This window comes from Anser cygnoides, chromosome 7 (genome assembly GCF_040182565.1).
Source record: "Anser cygnoides isolate HZ-2024a breed goose chromosome 7, Taihu_goose_T2T_genome, whole genome shotgun sequence".
In the NCBI taxonomy this organism is placed as follows: Eukaryota; Metazoa; Chordata; class Aves; order Anseriformes; family Anatidae; genus Anser; species Anser cygnoides.
The window spans coordinates 24,553,704-24,568,954 of NC_089879.1; the positions used below are offsets into that span (position 1 = coordinate 24,553,704).

The window sequence follows — 15,251 nt, forward strand, 5'->3', positions numbered from 1 at the left end:
TCTCTAAAAAAAATCCTCATTTGTCAGAGCAGAACATAAAATTCTTACTTTTGGAGGTACATTGCCTAGCAGAAATCTGTCATTTATTTCCAAACATCCAAGAAAGATGACAAGTTATGAGAAGATAGTTTAAGAAATGGTTTAAATGGAGACATCAACTCTATTTCCTTTTACAATAACCCATCACAACTCTTCTCTTATTTCAGGACATACCTTAGAGCCCACTATTCTGATTAAATTTCACAGCCAACAAACACCCAAATTCCGGCCAACAAAGACCCATTTGGTCTTCACTCTACAGGTGTCACTTGTAAGAGGAATGCAGCATCATTAGGAGGCATTTTTGGCAGAAAGAAAATTAGGGTTTAAGACAATTATATACAGTAATTTTCTGAGTTGCCAAATGGTTACAGTGCCATGATGAGAAGAAACTGGAAGAAAATTCTGGAGAAATGAGCCTAGGAAAGCAAACCTGCCACAGAACAGCTACAACGATCGCTTCTCAAGAGGTTACTTGGGTGTGAACATAGGTCAGATTCTGACCAGTGTTCATCAAGTTGCTGTTTTGGCCATTTCTAAACACACACAAGCCTCAAGTGTGGAAACAAAACATTCATGTTACTAAATTTAGGAAACACATTTCCCCTTAGCAACTCCAAGGTACAGTAATAATTGGCATGAGACCATCCAAATAAACTCACTATGCAGCTGAAGGAAACATGGCATTCTTCGTAACAAAATAAAACAATGAAAAATTTGCCTAGCTCAGTGCTTTTCAAGGTAATATGGTTATGTAGAACAGAAAAAAAGATGAAGTAACTTCATACTCTTTTCCAGCAGCAGGCCTAGAAATTAAAAGAAAGGCTGGAAGGCCTGCTCAGCCCTGAAGGAAAGGATGCTGTTTGCCAGCTGCTGATGGCGATCGCTTCTCTCAAGAGCCTATCGGGGAGTTCCCCTGCCTAAAATTAAATGTAGATTAATCCAATAAATCCAGTTATTTTGGGCTCCTCCCTGCAACCCATGTATATCAATGAACTGAAGTGAAGTCCTGTAGGAAAGGAGTCCTCACCTAACTCCGTATTCAGGTGCTGCAGCAAGAAGCTCCATGCAGCACCTGCCTGTGGGGAGCTCAGACGTCCCCACGTCCTGCACACATACAGAGGAATAAATCCTGCTCCCACGTACATTTGTAAAGTGCTGGCTTTGCTCTTTGATCTGGAAACCCTTCTCCCTTGCTCCACTTCCACAACCTCACACGTTTTGGGCCCTGCGTGACGTAAGCTGTGGACACCATTACCACAGCACTGCTCCAACCCAAATCCTCGCAGAACAGCAACCCCTTCCACAAGGCATTGCTGAACCACGGCCATCCTCCAGCCCGTCCCCCATAAGTTATCTAAGCAAATGGAATTCTAGTTTTAATTACTCCAATAAACAGTTCCAGAGATATAACAATTACCTCACTGCGTGGCAATCCCTTCCTCCCGGGGAAGCCAATAAAAGTGATTCACTGAAATGAGCTCGTCCTCCACATTTTTTCGTCTACTTATGCAAGTTGCTCTATGTTTCTTAATTCCTTAAGAGCTGCCAAGAATGCAGAAAGAGATAGCGGCCATGCTTCATATTTTACACGAGACATAAGCAATGTCCTGTAGGCTTGCCCTACTGGAAAATAATTCCACGTCACATTCAAGTACCGCGTATTTTCGTCTTCATTAAGATGACATATCATTTTGAGACCTTAATACCAGGAAGAAAACCCTTTGCCAAAACTTTAATGGAAAAGGGACAAGCCATTTTCTTTTCGTTGTTAACATTAAATACTCAAGGACAGAACAGTCCTTAAAGCCAACTCACTCTGGTTTGCCCTCAAAAAGGGATTACCAGAACAGGATCAACACCAAAACAACAATATCAAAGGCGGTCTCTTACCTACACAGCACTTATACTTGCTCAATAAACAAATAATTAACACCTCAAAAAACAAAACAAAACCACCCAAAGCCTAAAAACGTTTCTACGCCTCCATGGACAGCAAGCACTTACAAAGAGGAAAGTAATTTAGATTACAGGTTTGTCCCCTCTGCGTGCTGTTTTATAGAATGGCAAGCGACTCGCAGCACGAGCCTGAAACGAAGTCATAAAAGTTAAGTTTCATCCTCAAGACCGCACGCGACCTAATCTCACAGAAAATCTTATCTTGAAGATGAGTCTAAAAACAGCCTCAGAAAAATGAAAACCCTGAACTTTTTTATTTTTAATTCTTTTTCAGGCCTGCCTTTCAGAAGCAGAGCCGTACCCCTCCTATCTGAGGCTAGCTGAGAAACACTCCCCATATGGAAAGAAATCTGTCCTGGAATTTTATATTAATGACTGGATCAACCCAACCATGACCGTAACTTCCTTTCCCATCACAGACCCTACATACAAAGTCTTGATTATTCCCATACACTGGGCTATAAAAAAGGTATTATCATCGTGTAATTGTCACAAAACAAACAAAAATCCTAACATTTACCCTGTTTTGAATACCACATCTTTTACATAAGCAGCCCCGGAAGGGTGTTCTCTGAACACAACCAACTAAAGCTTTTTTCCTATTCACTGAATGAACAGGATGCCATGGGCACATCAAAAGCTCTGAAATGCCTTTTTTTTTTTTTTCCAGTTCAGCATCCCTTCAAAACCTATTTTGTTCCATAAGAATGAATGAGATTAAGAGAATGTTTTAGCCACTTTCATACACCGAACAAGTCTCTCCGTTCATGCCCCTTTAACCTTTGGGTTGTGCAAAATATCCCAAAGCAATCTAATAGAAAAGCTAAAGCAGTACAAGATTTCCAACTTAGCTCCACTGCTGTATAATTAACTACAGGCAGATTCCCTTTTCTCATTTGAGGTTAAAATGCTGGAAAAGTTCTTTTACTTTTGTACCTTTCAAAATAGCATTTGGCCATAGCCTCTGCTGTAACAGAAAATCTGGTATGAGGCAGCAGACCTTGGTTTGCCTTGCATTTTAATCAATTTAGGCAGCACAGAAGTGGGCAAGTGGAAATGACAACTATTTGGAATTGTTACCTTTTAACCACCCTCTGCCAGGGTGAGGAGAGCAAGGAATCAGCAGGACAGCAAGTACACGTGTGTGGGAAGGAGGTGAGGAAAGGAGAAGGAGAAAAGGGAGCTGTGGTGGAGAGACCCATTTTACAGTTCAGCCAACACTTGCTGGGGCTCTCCACATCACCAAAGTGCTGCTGCGTTGGGATATATTCATATTTTAGATCAAGCACATCCCATCTTGACTTCCCAAGTGACGCCAGATGCACCTCCTCTTGTCATACAGCATGCATGTCACTGATGCTATGAAAACGAATACATCACCTATCCAATGAGAAGGAAAAAATCAGAGACCACAAAAGACAGTCAGCACAAAACCGTTGTCAAATCCCTACATGGGCTTTTATAGTAAAGTCCCGGGGAAGGGTTTAATTTAGTATTCTGCATCCCAGCATGGGAAACACTTGAGGTCAGGGTGGGCAATGATCCAGTGAGCGTAACTGTTTTATCCCCCTTCAATCCATTGGACAGCCAACAGTTCCTCAGCTTTTTAATCTTTCATTTGAAAATTATGATCAGCAGTAGGTGAGATCAGGAAAACACAGGCCCAGTTAATTAAAGAAGCCTTCTAGTTTCCTTCCTCAGCAAAAAACACAGACACCACACCAAAATGTTCTTCCAGCTCTTACTATCCTGGCAGTCAGTCACCACCTCTGCATGCATTTCGTGAGCCCCAAGCTTCACTCATTAATTAAATTGGTTCCAGGAGAGAGGGAAGTATGGCAATAAACCATGGCCTGTCATAGCGAGGGCACGAGGTGGTTACAGGGCCCGCCAGGGACATTATGGTGAGCAACAGCTCCTCTGAAAGGGGATGTTGGAACAGTTTCAGCCAAAGCATGGAAAATAGAGCCGACGGTTTTACCTACCAGCACCCATCTGGCCTGCTTCCCGAGATTTCCTGCACCCCAGGACACCTTTCCTTGGGATTTCCTCTGTGGGATTTACCACAGGAGTGCCCGCACTGCATAGGTGACCCTGGTCCTCATCTCATGCAGATTTTACAACCCGCCTGCTGTCTGCTAGCTCCTGGAAATCCAGCTGCTGTTCAGTTCAATCTCTATAGCCCCCCATGCTCCTTTTTAGGCCTAAAAGAAGTCACTGAGTCATTACCACCGAACAACGCTTACCCGCCCGGAGTCACTGGGATTAACTACCATAGGAACACCGCATACAGCTGAGCCCTTGCCTCTCCGCAGGTATTTTTCTCCAGAACCGAAACAACTGATTACACACTAATCCAACACAGCCGAACCAGCTGGTTACATACGCTAAGAAACACAATGAAGATTAGTCCCTTGTTATAGAAACAAAGCCACACAGATTAAGCGTTTGACATGCAAACCCAGAGAGTTTTATTTAAGCCCTTTGTCTACCGCCAGGTATCCGGAGAAAGATTTCTAGCAGGCTTTTTTGGCACAAAAAGCTGCCTCCTACCCGCACTGCATCCCAGCAGTGCGGAGCTCGTACCTCCAGCAGCTCACCCTGAACACCCACACCGCTCGGAGCAAGCTTCTCTCACTTCATAAAGAAGTTTCCTCTCAAGAACATCCTCTTGGATTTTCTCACCACGCTCACGAGGGCAGGCTGTCTGACAGGAAAGGAATAGCGAGTTTTAAACAGCAGAAGCAGGTGCAGGACAGCCACCTTACCAGCAGGGCAGACGTGGTCTGAATAGGGTCATAATATCAGCCATCCCCAGCCCACAAACCTTCCCCATCCCTCTCAGCTTCTTAAAGGCTCCAGCAAGCCCCAGTACTTCACCTGAGCCCTGTACCTCCCAGCATCGCCATCACAAGCTTCACAACCAAGTATTTATCCAAGAGTTCAGACCTCTCTGCTGTTCCATGTTACCACCACCTCATTCTTTACCCTTGACCCATTTTGAGAGGGTTTTCCCTTGGTTTGTCCCCTCACAGTAAAGTCATATGGTGGCAGCTCTTCCAGCGCAGTGTATGTTCCTTTTGAAAGGACTCCTCCATAAGGCCATTTACCATGTCCACCTTTTTTCAAGAGAGCTCATTTATCTCTGCTAGAAACAAGCCTTTCTGAGAAGTAACCGAGCAGAATTTACTGTACTAAAAACAACACTGCACAGACATATCCAATAAAATCACACTATTAATTATGCCCATATTATACAAGTTCCTCATACCTATTTTCTAATATAACCTACAGACGCAGGAAGCTTATATGGCCCAGTCCTCTCACAGAGCAGGATCGATTCTTCATCAGCCCTACCTGACTGATGCTAGTCTAACCTGTCTGGTAACGGAGATTAAACAGCTTACCCAGGAAATAATTCAGCCTTTCACTACTCTTAGCAATAAAAGGATCCACAGCACCTAAGAGAAGCCCTCTTCTTGCACTGCAAGCCATTACCTCTTCTCCTACCCAACACATAACAAAATTTTCTACTCGGTCTTTGCAGCAGCCTCCTGCTTTATTATGAAGTGCTCTGGTTGCTGTAATTCCTCCTCAGAGATCATTTGTTGGAGGACTGTGCAGCTCTCAGGTCTCTACCTTCTCCCACTGTTCCACGAAAGCATAATTCATCTTTTCCAGAAGGAGATGAGCAGGCACGGTATAGACGCTGTCAAAAGTCACGGTTAGCGCCCCAGATACCAACCCGCTCAGGGAAGCTTTCAGCTTACCTCTACACTCAGCGGTACCTCACCAGGGAACTGACTCCTGTACAAGTTACCCGCTGGAAAGGGGCAAAAACCCCAAACCCCATCACTGCGATGCCACGAACTGGCAGCAACAAAGCTGCCAAAAATCCGGTGGCACAACCCAACCCACGACAAAAACCTGAAGCAGTTTCTAACCAGCGATCCACGGGACACGAGCAAACCCTTCTTCTTCCCGGAGCACCTGCAGGAGGCGGCTTCGGCTGCACGACTCCAGCATGCCCCCGTACGTGCCGTGCTTCGGGCAGACCCCTTGGGACAGATGCTGAGCCCAGCAGGACCCCACTTAAACTGGGGAGACTGGGGGCGTTTTTATTGTTTACTTTTCAATTTTATTGCCTGTATCCTGCGATGCTGAGCCCCATCAACGGGCCGGGCGCACATCCACATCTCCTAAATCCACCCCAAAGGCAGAACGTGGGTGCAGAGGGGTAAGTCGGTATTTTTGGGGGGGTCCCCACGTCCTTTCGGGGCCGGTACCCCCGGGAGGCTGCCGGGGCGCCACCTGGCGGCCCCCGGGCGGCGCCTCCGAGCGGGGCCAGGGAGCGGCACGGCTGGGGAAGGCTGGGCACGGCAAGGAACGGCACGGCACGGCTGGGGAAGGCTCAGCACGGCTGGGAGCGGCATGGCACGGCTCGGCGCGGCCCCCAGCACCGTCCCCATAGGAAAAGTTGGCGGAGCCCGGACCCGCCCGCCGCCCGGCCGCCGCCCCGCTCAAGTTTCGCGGCGCTAAGAATAACGCGCAGCTGCCGGCGGGCCGGGCCGGGCCGGGCCGGGCCGGGCCGGGGGGAGGCGGCGGCGGAGGAAGAGGAGGAAGGAGAGGAAAAAGAGGAGGAGGAGAAGGAAGAGGAAGGCCGGGGGGCTCCTGAAGGGCACGGCCCCGCGGTGCCCGCCCCCGCCCCACTCACCGTGCGGTGTCGCTGCTGCTGCCGGCGCCGCGCCAGGGCCGGGAAGCAGCAGGAGGAGGCTGCGGGCGCGGAGGAGGCGGCGAGCGCGGCGCGGCGGCAGAGCAGCAGCGGCAGGGACCTGCCCGCCGCCGCCGCCATCGCGCACGGCCGGGCTCGCTGCGGCGGCGGCTGCACGCCCGGCGGGGGCGGGGCCGGCGCCGGGGGGGCGGGGCCGCGGGGCGGGTGCCGGCCAATCGGGCGCCTCCCCTTCGCCGGCGGCCGCCGCGGGGAGAGAGGGGATTGGGTGGCGCGTCCCGGGAGCCCCGCCCACTGCCTGCGGGAGGCTGGGCGGGGCCGGGAGAGGGCTGGAGGGCAGGGGGAGGGCTCGGGGGCGGGGCCAGGTGACTGGGCGTGGCCATCTCCATATGTGGGCGTGGTCATCTGGTGCGTGGGCGTGGCCATCGGGGAGGGGGCGTGGCCTCGGCTCCCCGCGCCCAAGGGGGCCCCGCCCTCAGGGGGCCAACCCGGCACCCTTGGGTGCTGGGCACCCTGCTGGGAGCTGCTGCTGCCGCCCCGCTGCTCGGCCCCGCTGGGCACACAGCCGGACCCCGGCCCCGGCCCGGCCTGGGGCTGAATGGTGGCAGCACACAGAAATAGAAGCACGCAGCTGGGGTGGGGGTGAGGGCGGCGGGGCTGCAGCGCTCGGCTCCAAGGGCACCTGATCTGCCTGGGTGCAGGCAAAGGGCTGGGGCGCTCACGGTAACGTGGGCGAGTGGGTGAAGAGCGCAGGCAGGAGGGCAGAGTCTGAATCCAGTCTACTGGCTGATAAACAAAATCGTTGCCTGATTTCCGTAAGCTGAGGACTACGACAGCTGCTAGCGGGGCAATAAAACACGATGGGGAAACCTCCCTGGCCTTTCACAGGACCTTGGCCACAAGCCTCGGTTACCCAAATAAGCAGCGTTTCCTCGCCATCCCAAAAGTACAAAATGCATGCCACATGTAAGGCAAAGCACAAGCTCCTCCAGACCAGCCCTCCTTCATTTTGGCAAATACGCTCAGAATTTAATGTAGTTTTGTAAATACACTGAAAGAACACACTCAAAATTGTTCCAAGAGTTCCCTGGGATGTGTTCTCCCTGCCCCAGAGTCCCATGGGATCCTTCTCCTCCCGTCTTTCAGGGTCCAGCATCTTCATCAGCTATTTAGAGGCCCGTGCCCAGCACCAGTCTTCAGCCTCTGCGCCACAGCAGCCGCTTGAAGTCTCCCTGGCATCGCCGAAAGCCCTCCTCCAGGTTTGTCCTAGAAATTGCTGCCAAAGTTTCCTTACGAAAGGGCTCGTTGGGATTTGGCAGCCTCCTGCATTCCTGAAGAGTCATCACTGCCTATTTATGCCTCTGGAAAATGTGTTTTTTAATGGGGGTTCATTAAAGTCTGAGGAGGACCAGCCTAAAATGCATCTGGAAGCAACTAAAATTATCTTGAAGGCCTAAAATTAACCTCACCCACGGCAAGTCCTCCCTCCGATGGAGACGCCTGAGCACGCGCCGGGCTGAGTTTGCACATGAAGCAGTGTCACTGCCGCAAGCAAGCGGTGTGGAGAGTCACGGCTCTCCCCACGGCTGTTTTGCAAACAATTGCAAGTTGCAATTCCACACTCTGCCGGAGAAAGTGCCCCAAATGGGGTTTCCTGTTCAGGTACCTCCCTGGAGACTGCTGCGAAAGCATCGCTGCTCCAGCCACAGAGCACAGCGCAGGTGCTCTGTAAGTGCCACTATATATAACTAGAGAGCCCATCTGCGGTGCCACAGGAAGCATTTCTGCAGCAGCATTTCAGAAAGGGGCTGTGATTAGAGCAAAACTTGGCTTTTATTGCCCCCAGGTTCTAAGCCCACGTTCAAGAATGCACCTCGTCTCCACTGCTCATCTCCCAGGACAGCCACTGAAGAGCTTGTTGTGATGGAAAAGTAAGCAAGCAAGACCCACGAGACACAAGCCAGCAGTTTCTCTGCTTACTTCCTGAGCCATGCTGAAGGACGTTCTGGTTTCCAAACTTTAGCAGCAGCATCGGGAGGCAAAGCCCATCTTGGGATGAAATCAGCTTCTGGGGGAAAATGTCTGTTTTTCTAAGTCAGCTTTTTTCCATCCAGGGGAGCAGGAAGCTTCAAAGACATGCCCTGGAGAAACACAGAAAATGTTTAGATAAGGCTGAAAGGTCAGAAAGGGAAAAGAAAAAAATCCTCCTGCACCTTTCTGACCTGGGGGAGCTAACACCCACTTCCCCAGATCCTTGTCTCTGATGATTTATTTTCAATCTGTCTAATTTCCTTCCCAGCCCCCAGATAAAAGCTCCCCCTCCATAACATTTTCTGAATCATCAAGCTCACCATTGCTGGGGGAGGCTTCCAGGAGGTCCTGCCCTGATGCTCCCTCTCTTCTCTGCGTTGAGTTAAAGGTTTGGTTGATCAGGAAATGTACAAAGATTTTAGCTGGTGTCCGCGTTGCAAAAGCAGCCTGAACGTGCACAGGTCAGCTGAACATCTTCAAATGCCTTTCTTCTTTCCAAGAAAAGAAAAGGGAGACTACAGAGCAGCAGCTGGAAAAACACAAAGAAATAGTAGGCATCATTAATGTTGCACAGCCTGGCTTAGCTCTGAGAGTGCAAGAGTTGTAACGGGGCACAATTTCTATTTAATTCCTAATTCAGGAATTCCTGCACTACAGTAACGTTGGCTCTCACTTCAGGTCTGGAGAAGAAGTACTCATCTGGACCCTGCAGAGTTACCTGCTCGAGGGACACACCTCTCACTAGAGAATCCCTTTGTTTAAATGAATTATTCTTGGAAACACATTGAAAGGCCCCACCAGATATGCCAGAAAAAGAAAAAAGCAAAAGAAAGCACTTTCATATACATTCATATACAACTAAAAACCTTGCACTTTAATTTAAAGTCAAATAAATATATATATATAATTTTTAGATAGTACATAAAAATATAAAGATAAGTTAATAAAAATCAAATGCTTGAAAACTAAATAAACTTACACAAATGCTGAAGTCTAGTCATGGACCTATTATTTGCTGTGGCAGTTCCAGTTACACACTTCTACAACGATGCAAGAGTTCAATTTCTCTTCATGGTGTTTTTTTTTCTTTTTATTCCTTGCTCTCGGATCATTTTTAAGTGCTGAGGCTACTCCTGTCATCCTTCTGGTCCAGGTGTGAATGCATGTAAATTAAATATTCCTCCAGGAGAGGAAGGATCAGGGAGATACGTCATCTCAGGCAGGGATTTCTATTCTGAGAACACCAACACAACAGATGCTCAGTCTGTTTTCTTCTCAAGAAGGTTGTTTCTAAACAAAATTCAACAAATTTTATCCCAATTTTAAAGACTTTTCATAGCCATTTGTCTAATGATTAAAAAAAACCAAAGACTTCCACCTCAGTTTTTGGCACATTAATTTAATAGGTAACAAATGGACCAATAGTAGAGGCAGAATTTCCACACTTTTCACCACAGCTAAGGAAAAAAAGTTGCCCCAAATAAAGTGTTTTGAGACCAAGAGTGTGATAAGCAGCTCAGGCACTGTCACACAACAAAACCGGGATTTTTCAGACTGGTTTCCCCAGGAGTAGGCCAATTCTCTCAGAAACGGGCCAACTGTTTTGGGGGGCTGCTGAGACTTGGTATATATACACCTGAGGCCCTACACACAGGCTGTTTGGATCACGTGTATGGGTTCCTGAGATACAACATACTGGCCTTTTAGGGCCAATATGTTAAAATTTTATACCCTATATAGTCCTTTAGGGACTTACATACATACAGATATACACGTAGGCCCTTTCAGGCCCTATAACTATATATGTGTCCCTCAAAGCCTATACATTAACTGCCCAGAAACCATTACTAGGCCTTTCAGGATCTATATGAAGTGTTTTAGACCCTATAGACACAGGACATATATATATATATATATATCCCCCTCAGACCCCAGTGAGGGGCCTCTCAGGTCTTGGATATAAATCCCTCAGACCCTATATACAGTGACTTTACAGGATGTACACACCCATCCTTCAACCCCACATACCCCCCTTTCATAACCTATATATATAAAGATATAAAATTAGCTATATATATATATAAATGTATAAAAATAAGGCCCTGAGGGCTCATTCACAGGCCTTCCAGGACCTGCCCGTAGCCCCCTCCCCGCATTCAACCGACGTTTTCAAGCACCACCCCCCTCAAACTCCTCTCAACCCCCCTCACCCCCTTTCCACCAGCAGCACCCAAGCCCCCAACCCCCCTCCCCAGCCCCTCAGCCTCCCTTTTCCTCCGTTCCACCCCCTCCGCGCCCCCCTTCCCTACACCCCTTCCAGGACCTACCCAACCTGGGCGGGAGGGGAGAGGGCGTGGCTAGGGGCCGAGCCCCGCCTCCTGCGGAAGCTCGAGCCGGGGGGCGGGGCCTGGCGGCGGGGGGCGGGGCCGCGCTGAGGTGAGCGGGGCCCGGCGGGCGGGGGGCGGCGGGGCCGGGACCCCGAGCTTTGGGGGGGCTCCGCCGGGGCCGGGGGGCGCAGCCCGGGCACGGGGCGCTGGGAGCCCCCCGCAGGCCGGGGCAGGGCTCGGGGGCTGCGGCTGGGCCGCGCTGAGGGGAGTTGTGGGCGCTGAGGGGGATTGGGGGCGTTAATGGGGTTAATTGGGGGCGCGAGGGGGTTATTTGGGGGTGCTGAGGGGGGTTCTCCCCATCCCGGCCCCTAATTTCGGCCCGGCAGCTGTTTGTGTGAGGGGGGGGATTTGGGGGATAACGCCGGCACCTGGTGCTGTGGGGCGCTCCCCCAGAGTGGGGTTTGTGGGCTCTGCAGCGAGCTTTTGGGTGCTCTCCCCCTTTTTTTCCCCACTAAGATTCACAGTTTTTAAAGTTTTCTGGTGCTTCAGGCATGTGGAGCTTCCTGCGCGGGGCTCCACCAAAATAGCAAAGGGTGAGAGCCTAGCGACACCCCTCCGTCTCAAAACAGGACAAACTGAAACCCTAAGGCACTACAGCACCGCTAAGACCCCCCCCTCCCAAACCCCCAGGGAACTGAGACGCCACCCCTTAAAACCCCAGGGAATTACCTCCCCCCCCCCCCAAAAAAAAAAAAACAAACCACCAGGAAATCGAGACCCCCCCCCCCCAAAGCCCCCAGGGAATTGAGATCCCCCTAAAACCCCATGGGAATGGAGATCTAAACTCCCAGGGAATGGAGACCCTCACTAAACCCGCAGGGAATTAACACCCCAGCCCCTTTAAAACACATCTTATGAGGGGGGAGCCCCCTGAAGCCTCCTGTTTCCCCTCCTGACACTGCAAAACGCTGTGGGTGGCGTCCGTCCTGGGCACAGCCTGGCTTTGGGCTCCGGGAGGGTGTTCTCCCAGTAAAAGTCCTCCGAGAGCACAAACTTGGTGTGTCAGTGAGCGGCTGGGTGCTGGATGTTAAAACAAGTTCCCCCTGGGAGCCAGGTGCTTGAGACTGTTTTGCTGCGGGTTGGTGACTTGTGTCTGAAAAAGAGCCTGAGAGCCAGTAAAGAGGTTTTCTTCAAGTCCTTGCTACTTCTAAAATTAGCTTACTTTCTCTTTTTTTATGTTATTAGGTATCCTAAAAGCTTTTAGCAGCTGAAACCCTGCTGCTGGCAGCTCCCAGCGTGCCATCGAGCTGGTAAGTGCCTGTATCGACGTGCGAGAGGTAGGCGAAAGTGCGAGGTGAGCGGTTACGGTGCTGGTGAGACGCCTCTGGCACTGATGCTTTTGGGGTGCACGGCTGCTAAGTGTTGTAGGGAAGCAGCTGGGTGCTATGTGAGTGTTTATTGTGGATTTCCGGTGGTTTGAGGCCTTTAGGTGCAGTTGTAGAAGCAGCAGCTGGTGGTAGTGAAGTGACTCATTTTTGAGAGGAGGGAAAAAAGCTTTCAATAGGTCTTGCAGCGTATTCGGGAAGTTTTATAGGATGGCAGCTGTGCTGACAAAACGAGCTACTGGCACACTGTGGCTTCTTCCCCTGTGCCCAGTTGCTAGTGTTGCTCGGTAACTGTGACTTCTTCTTTGTTAATAAATCATAGGGCTTGTGCTTAGATTGCAGTGCTCAGCTTCTCCTGCCTGAAAAGCCTGTAGGTGAAGCGAGCATCGTGTCCCCGCAGGTGAGGCGTGCGGGGCTGGGCTGAGGAGAGGCTGGGAGATGTTTGGGGTGGGTGCTGGCTCAGAAGCCTGGCTCTTTGACTCTTCCACTTTGTCCCAAAGCGTGACATGAAAACATCGCAGCAGGCAGGACAGCTGGAAATCTCGTCTCCCTTTGAAAACACCGCAGGCTGGCTGAGGAGGAATCAGGAGGTGTCCCCTTGCTGTCAGGTGGCTCCTAGCCCAGGCGGGCACGGCTTGGCTTAGGCGAGCACGTTAAATAGGAGTGCAGCTCTCACGTGCTCAGCTGCTGGTGGCTTAGGAGTGACAGCTTGCTCGGGGAGTCACCTAACAGTGAAAATCGACCTGTAGGTCCGGCTGAGGAACCAGGAATCCCTCTAAAAACCTCCATCTGATGTGCGTTTGATGAAAAGCAAGGAGCAGCCAAAGGCTGTTGGGAGCTCGTCTGGTGACTTTGCTTTTCCCCTACAGCCCCGTGCAGCAGAACTGTCTGAAAGCACGCTTGGTTAGTCCACAGCACTCGTGGACTCCTTTGTAGGGCGCTGGGTTGTCTCATCACTGCTGGGATTTGATTTTGTTTCAAGTCGCACGTGAGACTTAGAGAAAAAATAATTCTCTTATGCCACATGTCTTTGGACTTTGCTGGAAAAGCCAAGTGGGATGGTGGGGAAGGGGCAGGGAGACAGGGAGCAGAAATAACTCTGAATGTGCTGCGTCGTGCTAAGTGTGGAGTCTCTGCTCTCTCGTTTTGATGTATTTTTGTTGTTGCTGTGAATAATTGCCAACAGTGTTGTTGCCAGGGCTACTTGAATTGTTGCTAATTTAGTTTTTAAAGCTAATGTCAAAACGTTTTTCTTAATAGTTGTTTGTTAAACAGCTTTGATTTCACTGAACGGCCAAACCGTTTGATGTGCAGGTTGTCTTTTGAAGGACCTGCGGGGTGAATTTGGGTTAATAAACTGAGAGCATAGAAAGGCTTGATATTCATCGCGACATGATTTACCTATACTGTATTTTCCCAAGTGGCTAATTAAACTAAAGGCAAGGTGGTAAAACTGAGTGAGGGCATCAAAATCTATCCTAACCTCCTTTGGAGACGGTATATCATGGCGTACACCAAACAACTTTTTCTTTTTAGTATTTAATGATTAAGAAAAGTGTGTTGTGTTTTGTTTTGTTTTTTTTTCCCTGGGGGCAGTTGACAGGCTTTTCTACGCATCAGGGCGGGGGAAACAATTTTAAGTGCTGAGGCGTTGGAGAGTCGATATCTGTAGGGAAGGGTTTTCTCACCTTGGAGCTTCGTGGGGTGCCTGGACTAGAACGGAGTGGGAGAGCGTGCTGCAGGCCAAGATCTTTAATATTGACTGCTTAAGGATGAATAAATAAGGCATGTATATTATATTTGAGATCTTCCTTAATGCAGTGGGCTACTCTTCCAAACAGCTTGTGGATTTCTTGCTCAGCAGGGCCCTGGCTCGTTGTTTGTGCAGGGTTTAAGGTCCTGACCATCAAAGTACCTGCGTGTGTGGGGAAGCCGCGTGCATTTGGGCAGCAAGCAGCCTGCCCAATTACACCCAAAAAAGCATGAGGTGTTGGGGAAGATCTCCAAGAAGGTCCTGATGTTGTTTTGGGGAATTTGCTGCGAGCTTTGTTAATGTTAATGAGACAGAGACCACCGAGTGGCTCAGTGCAGAAAGTTGTTTTAATCGGGTCCGATGACTAGAATTACGGAGACCAAGCAAGGCAGGGCTTTGCTAGGCTTTCTCCTCTAGAAACACAGGTGCCAGCTCAGACTTGAGTTATAGCAAAGGCCTGGCTGGCCTTTTTTCAGCTGCATGACCATTCTTTCCTTTTCTGGCTTTGTTTGGCAGGCAGTGTGAGGTGCGAGTGCTACAGCAGGAGTACTGGGGGTGATGTGTGTGAGCACTGCTATGCAGAGCCCAACTGCCAGGAGGGAAACTATATGAAACCTGCTGCAGCTGACAGTTTTAATCTTTATTATGTTTTCTCTCATTTTTAGAACACAGCCCTACAGTCGTTGAGAGAACTTCCTGCATTCTTCATGACTGCTTGACCCACCAACAGGGAGCGAGTACGCTTACGAGGCAGGTAAGGATGGTGCTGCTGCCTGTTGGGGCCCTTCTTTCCCCTACTTCTAATTGTGCTGAACTAATTATCTGGCTGACATTTACCCCTCAAGCTGCCCTGCTTGGAATTACTCCCGTTCTGAGGTGTTGACCCAGAATTTTCCCCCATGCTGCAGGAAGCAAGGTTTCCTTTCTGCAGGGTGAAGAGTTGTGCTCACATTTTTGTTGGATGTGGGAACAGGAATGAAGCAGACGTGGGAGCGAGTGGTGGAAGAACTCTGCCTGGCGTTCCCTGC

At 49.8% G+C, this 15,251-nt stretch overlaps 2 protein-coding genes and 1 long non-coding RNA gene across 6 annotated transcripts in view; 1 reads left to right on the forward strand and 2 right to left on the reverse strand.

Moving 5' to 3' along the window:
- The window catches only part of MCU (mitochondrial calcium uniporter), a 79,285-nt gene extending 72,095 nt beyond the window's left edge, over window positions 1-7,190 (reverse strand). Inside the window, exon 1 of the mRNA XM_048069636.2 lies at window positions 6,713-7,190. Within this exon, the coding sequence (XP_047925593.2) occupies window positions 6,713-7,153 (441 nt within the window). The 5' untranslated portion in view covers window positions 7,154-7,190. The remainder of the gene's footprint in view (window positions 1-6,712) is intronic.
- Window positions 7,191-8,541: 1,351 nt separating this feature from the next.
- Window positions 8,542-11,164, reverse strand: LOC106030620 (uncharacterized). Of its 3 annotated transcripts, none has more exons than XR_010832702.1 (4): window positions 11,086-11,164; window positions 9,738-9,992; window positions 9,079-9,287; window positions 8,542-8,868 (listed from the first exon to the last, which is right to left on the reverse strand). It is a non-coding gene; the product is annotated as an uncharacterized lncRNA (long non-coding RNA). The 3 variants fall into 3 exon arrangements; XR_010832701.1 differs by having other exon boundaries at window positions 9,738-10,048; window positions 11,086-11,155; XR_001203857.3 differs by lacking the exon at window positions 11,086-11,164 and having other exon boundaries at window positions 9,738-10,908.
- MICU1 (mitochondrial calcium uptake 1) overlaps window positions 11,113-15,251 on the forward strand; it is a 97,545-nt gene continuing 93,406 nt past the window's right edge. The window contains exons 1-3 of one of the 2 annotated variants that reach the window (XM_067000275.1): window positions 11,113-11,194; window positions 12,331-12,395; window positions 14,889-14,977. The gene's annotated coding sequence lies outside the window, so the exon portion shown is untranslated. Of the gene's footprint in view, window positions 11,195-11,450; window positions 11,679-12,330; window positions 12,396-14,888; window positions 14,978-15,251 lie in introns of those variants that run through there. The other variant, XM_067000276.1, reaches the window with a different exon arrangement.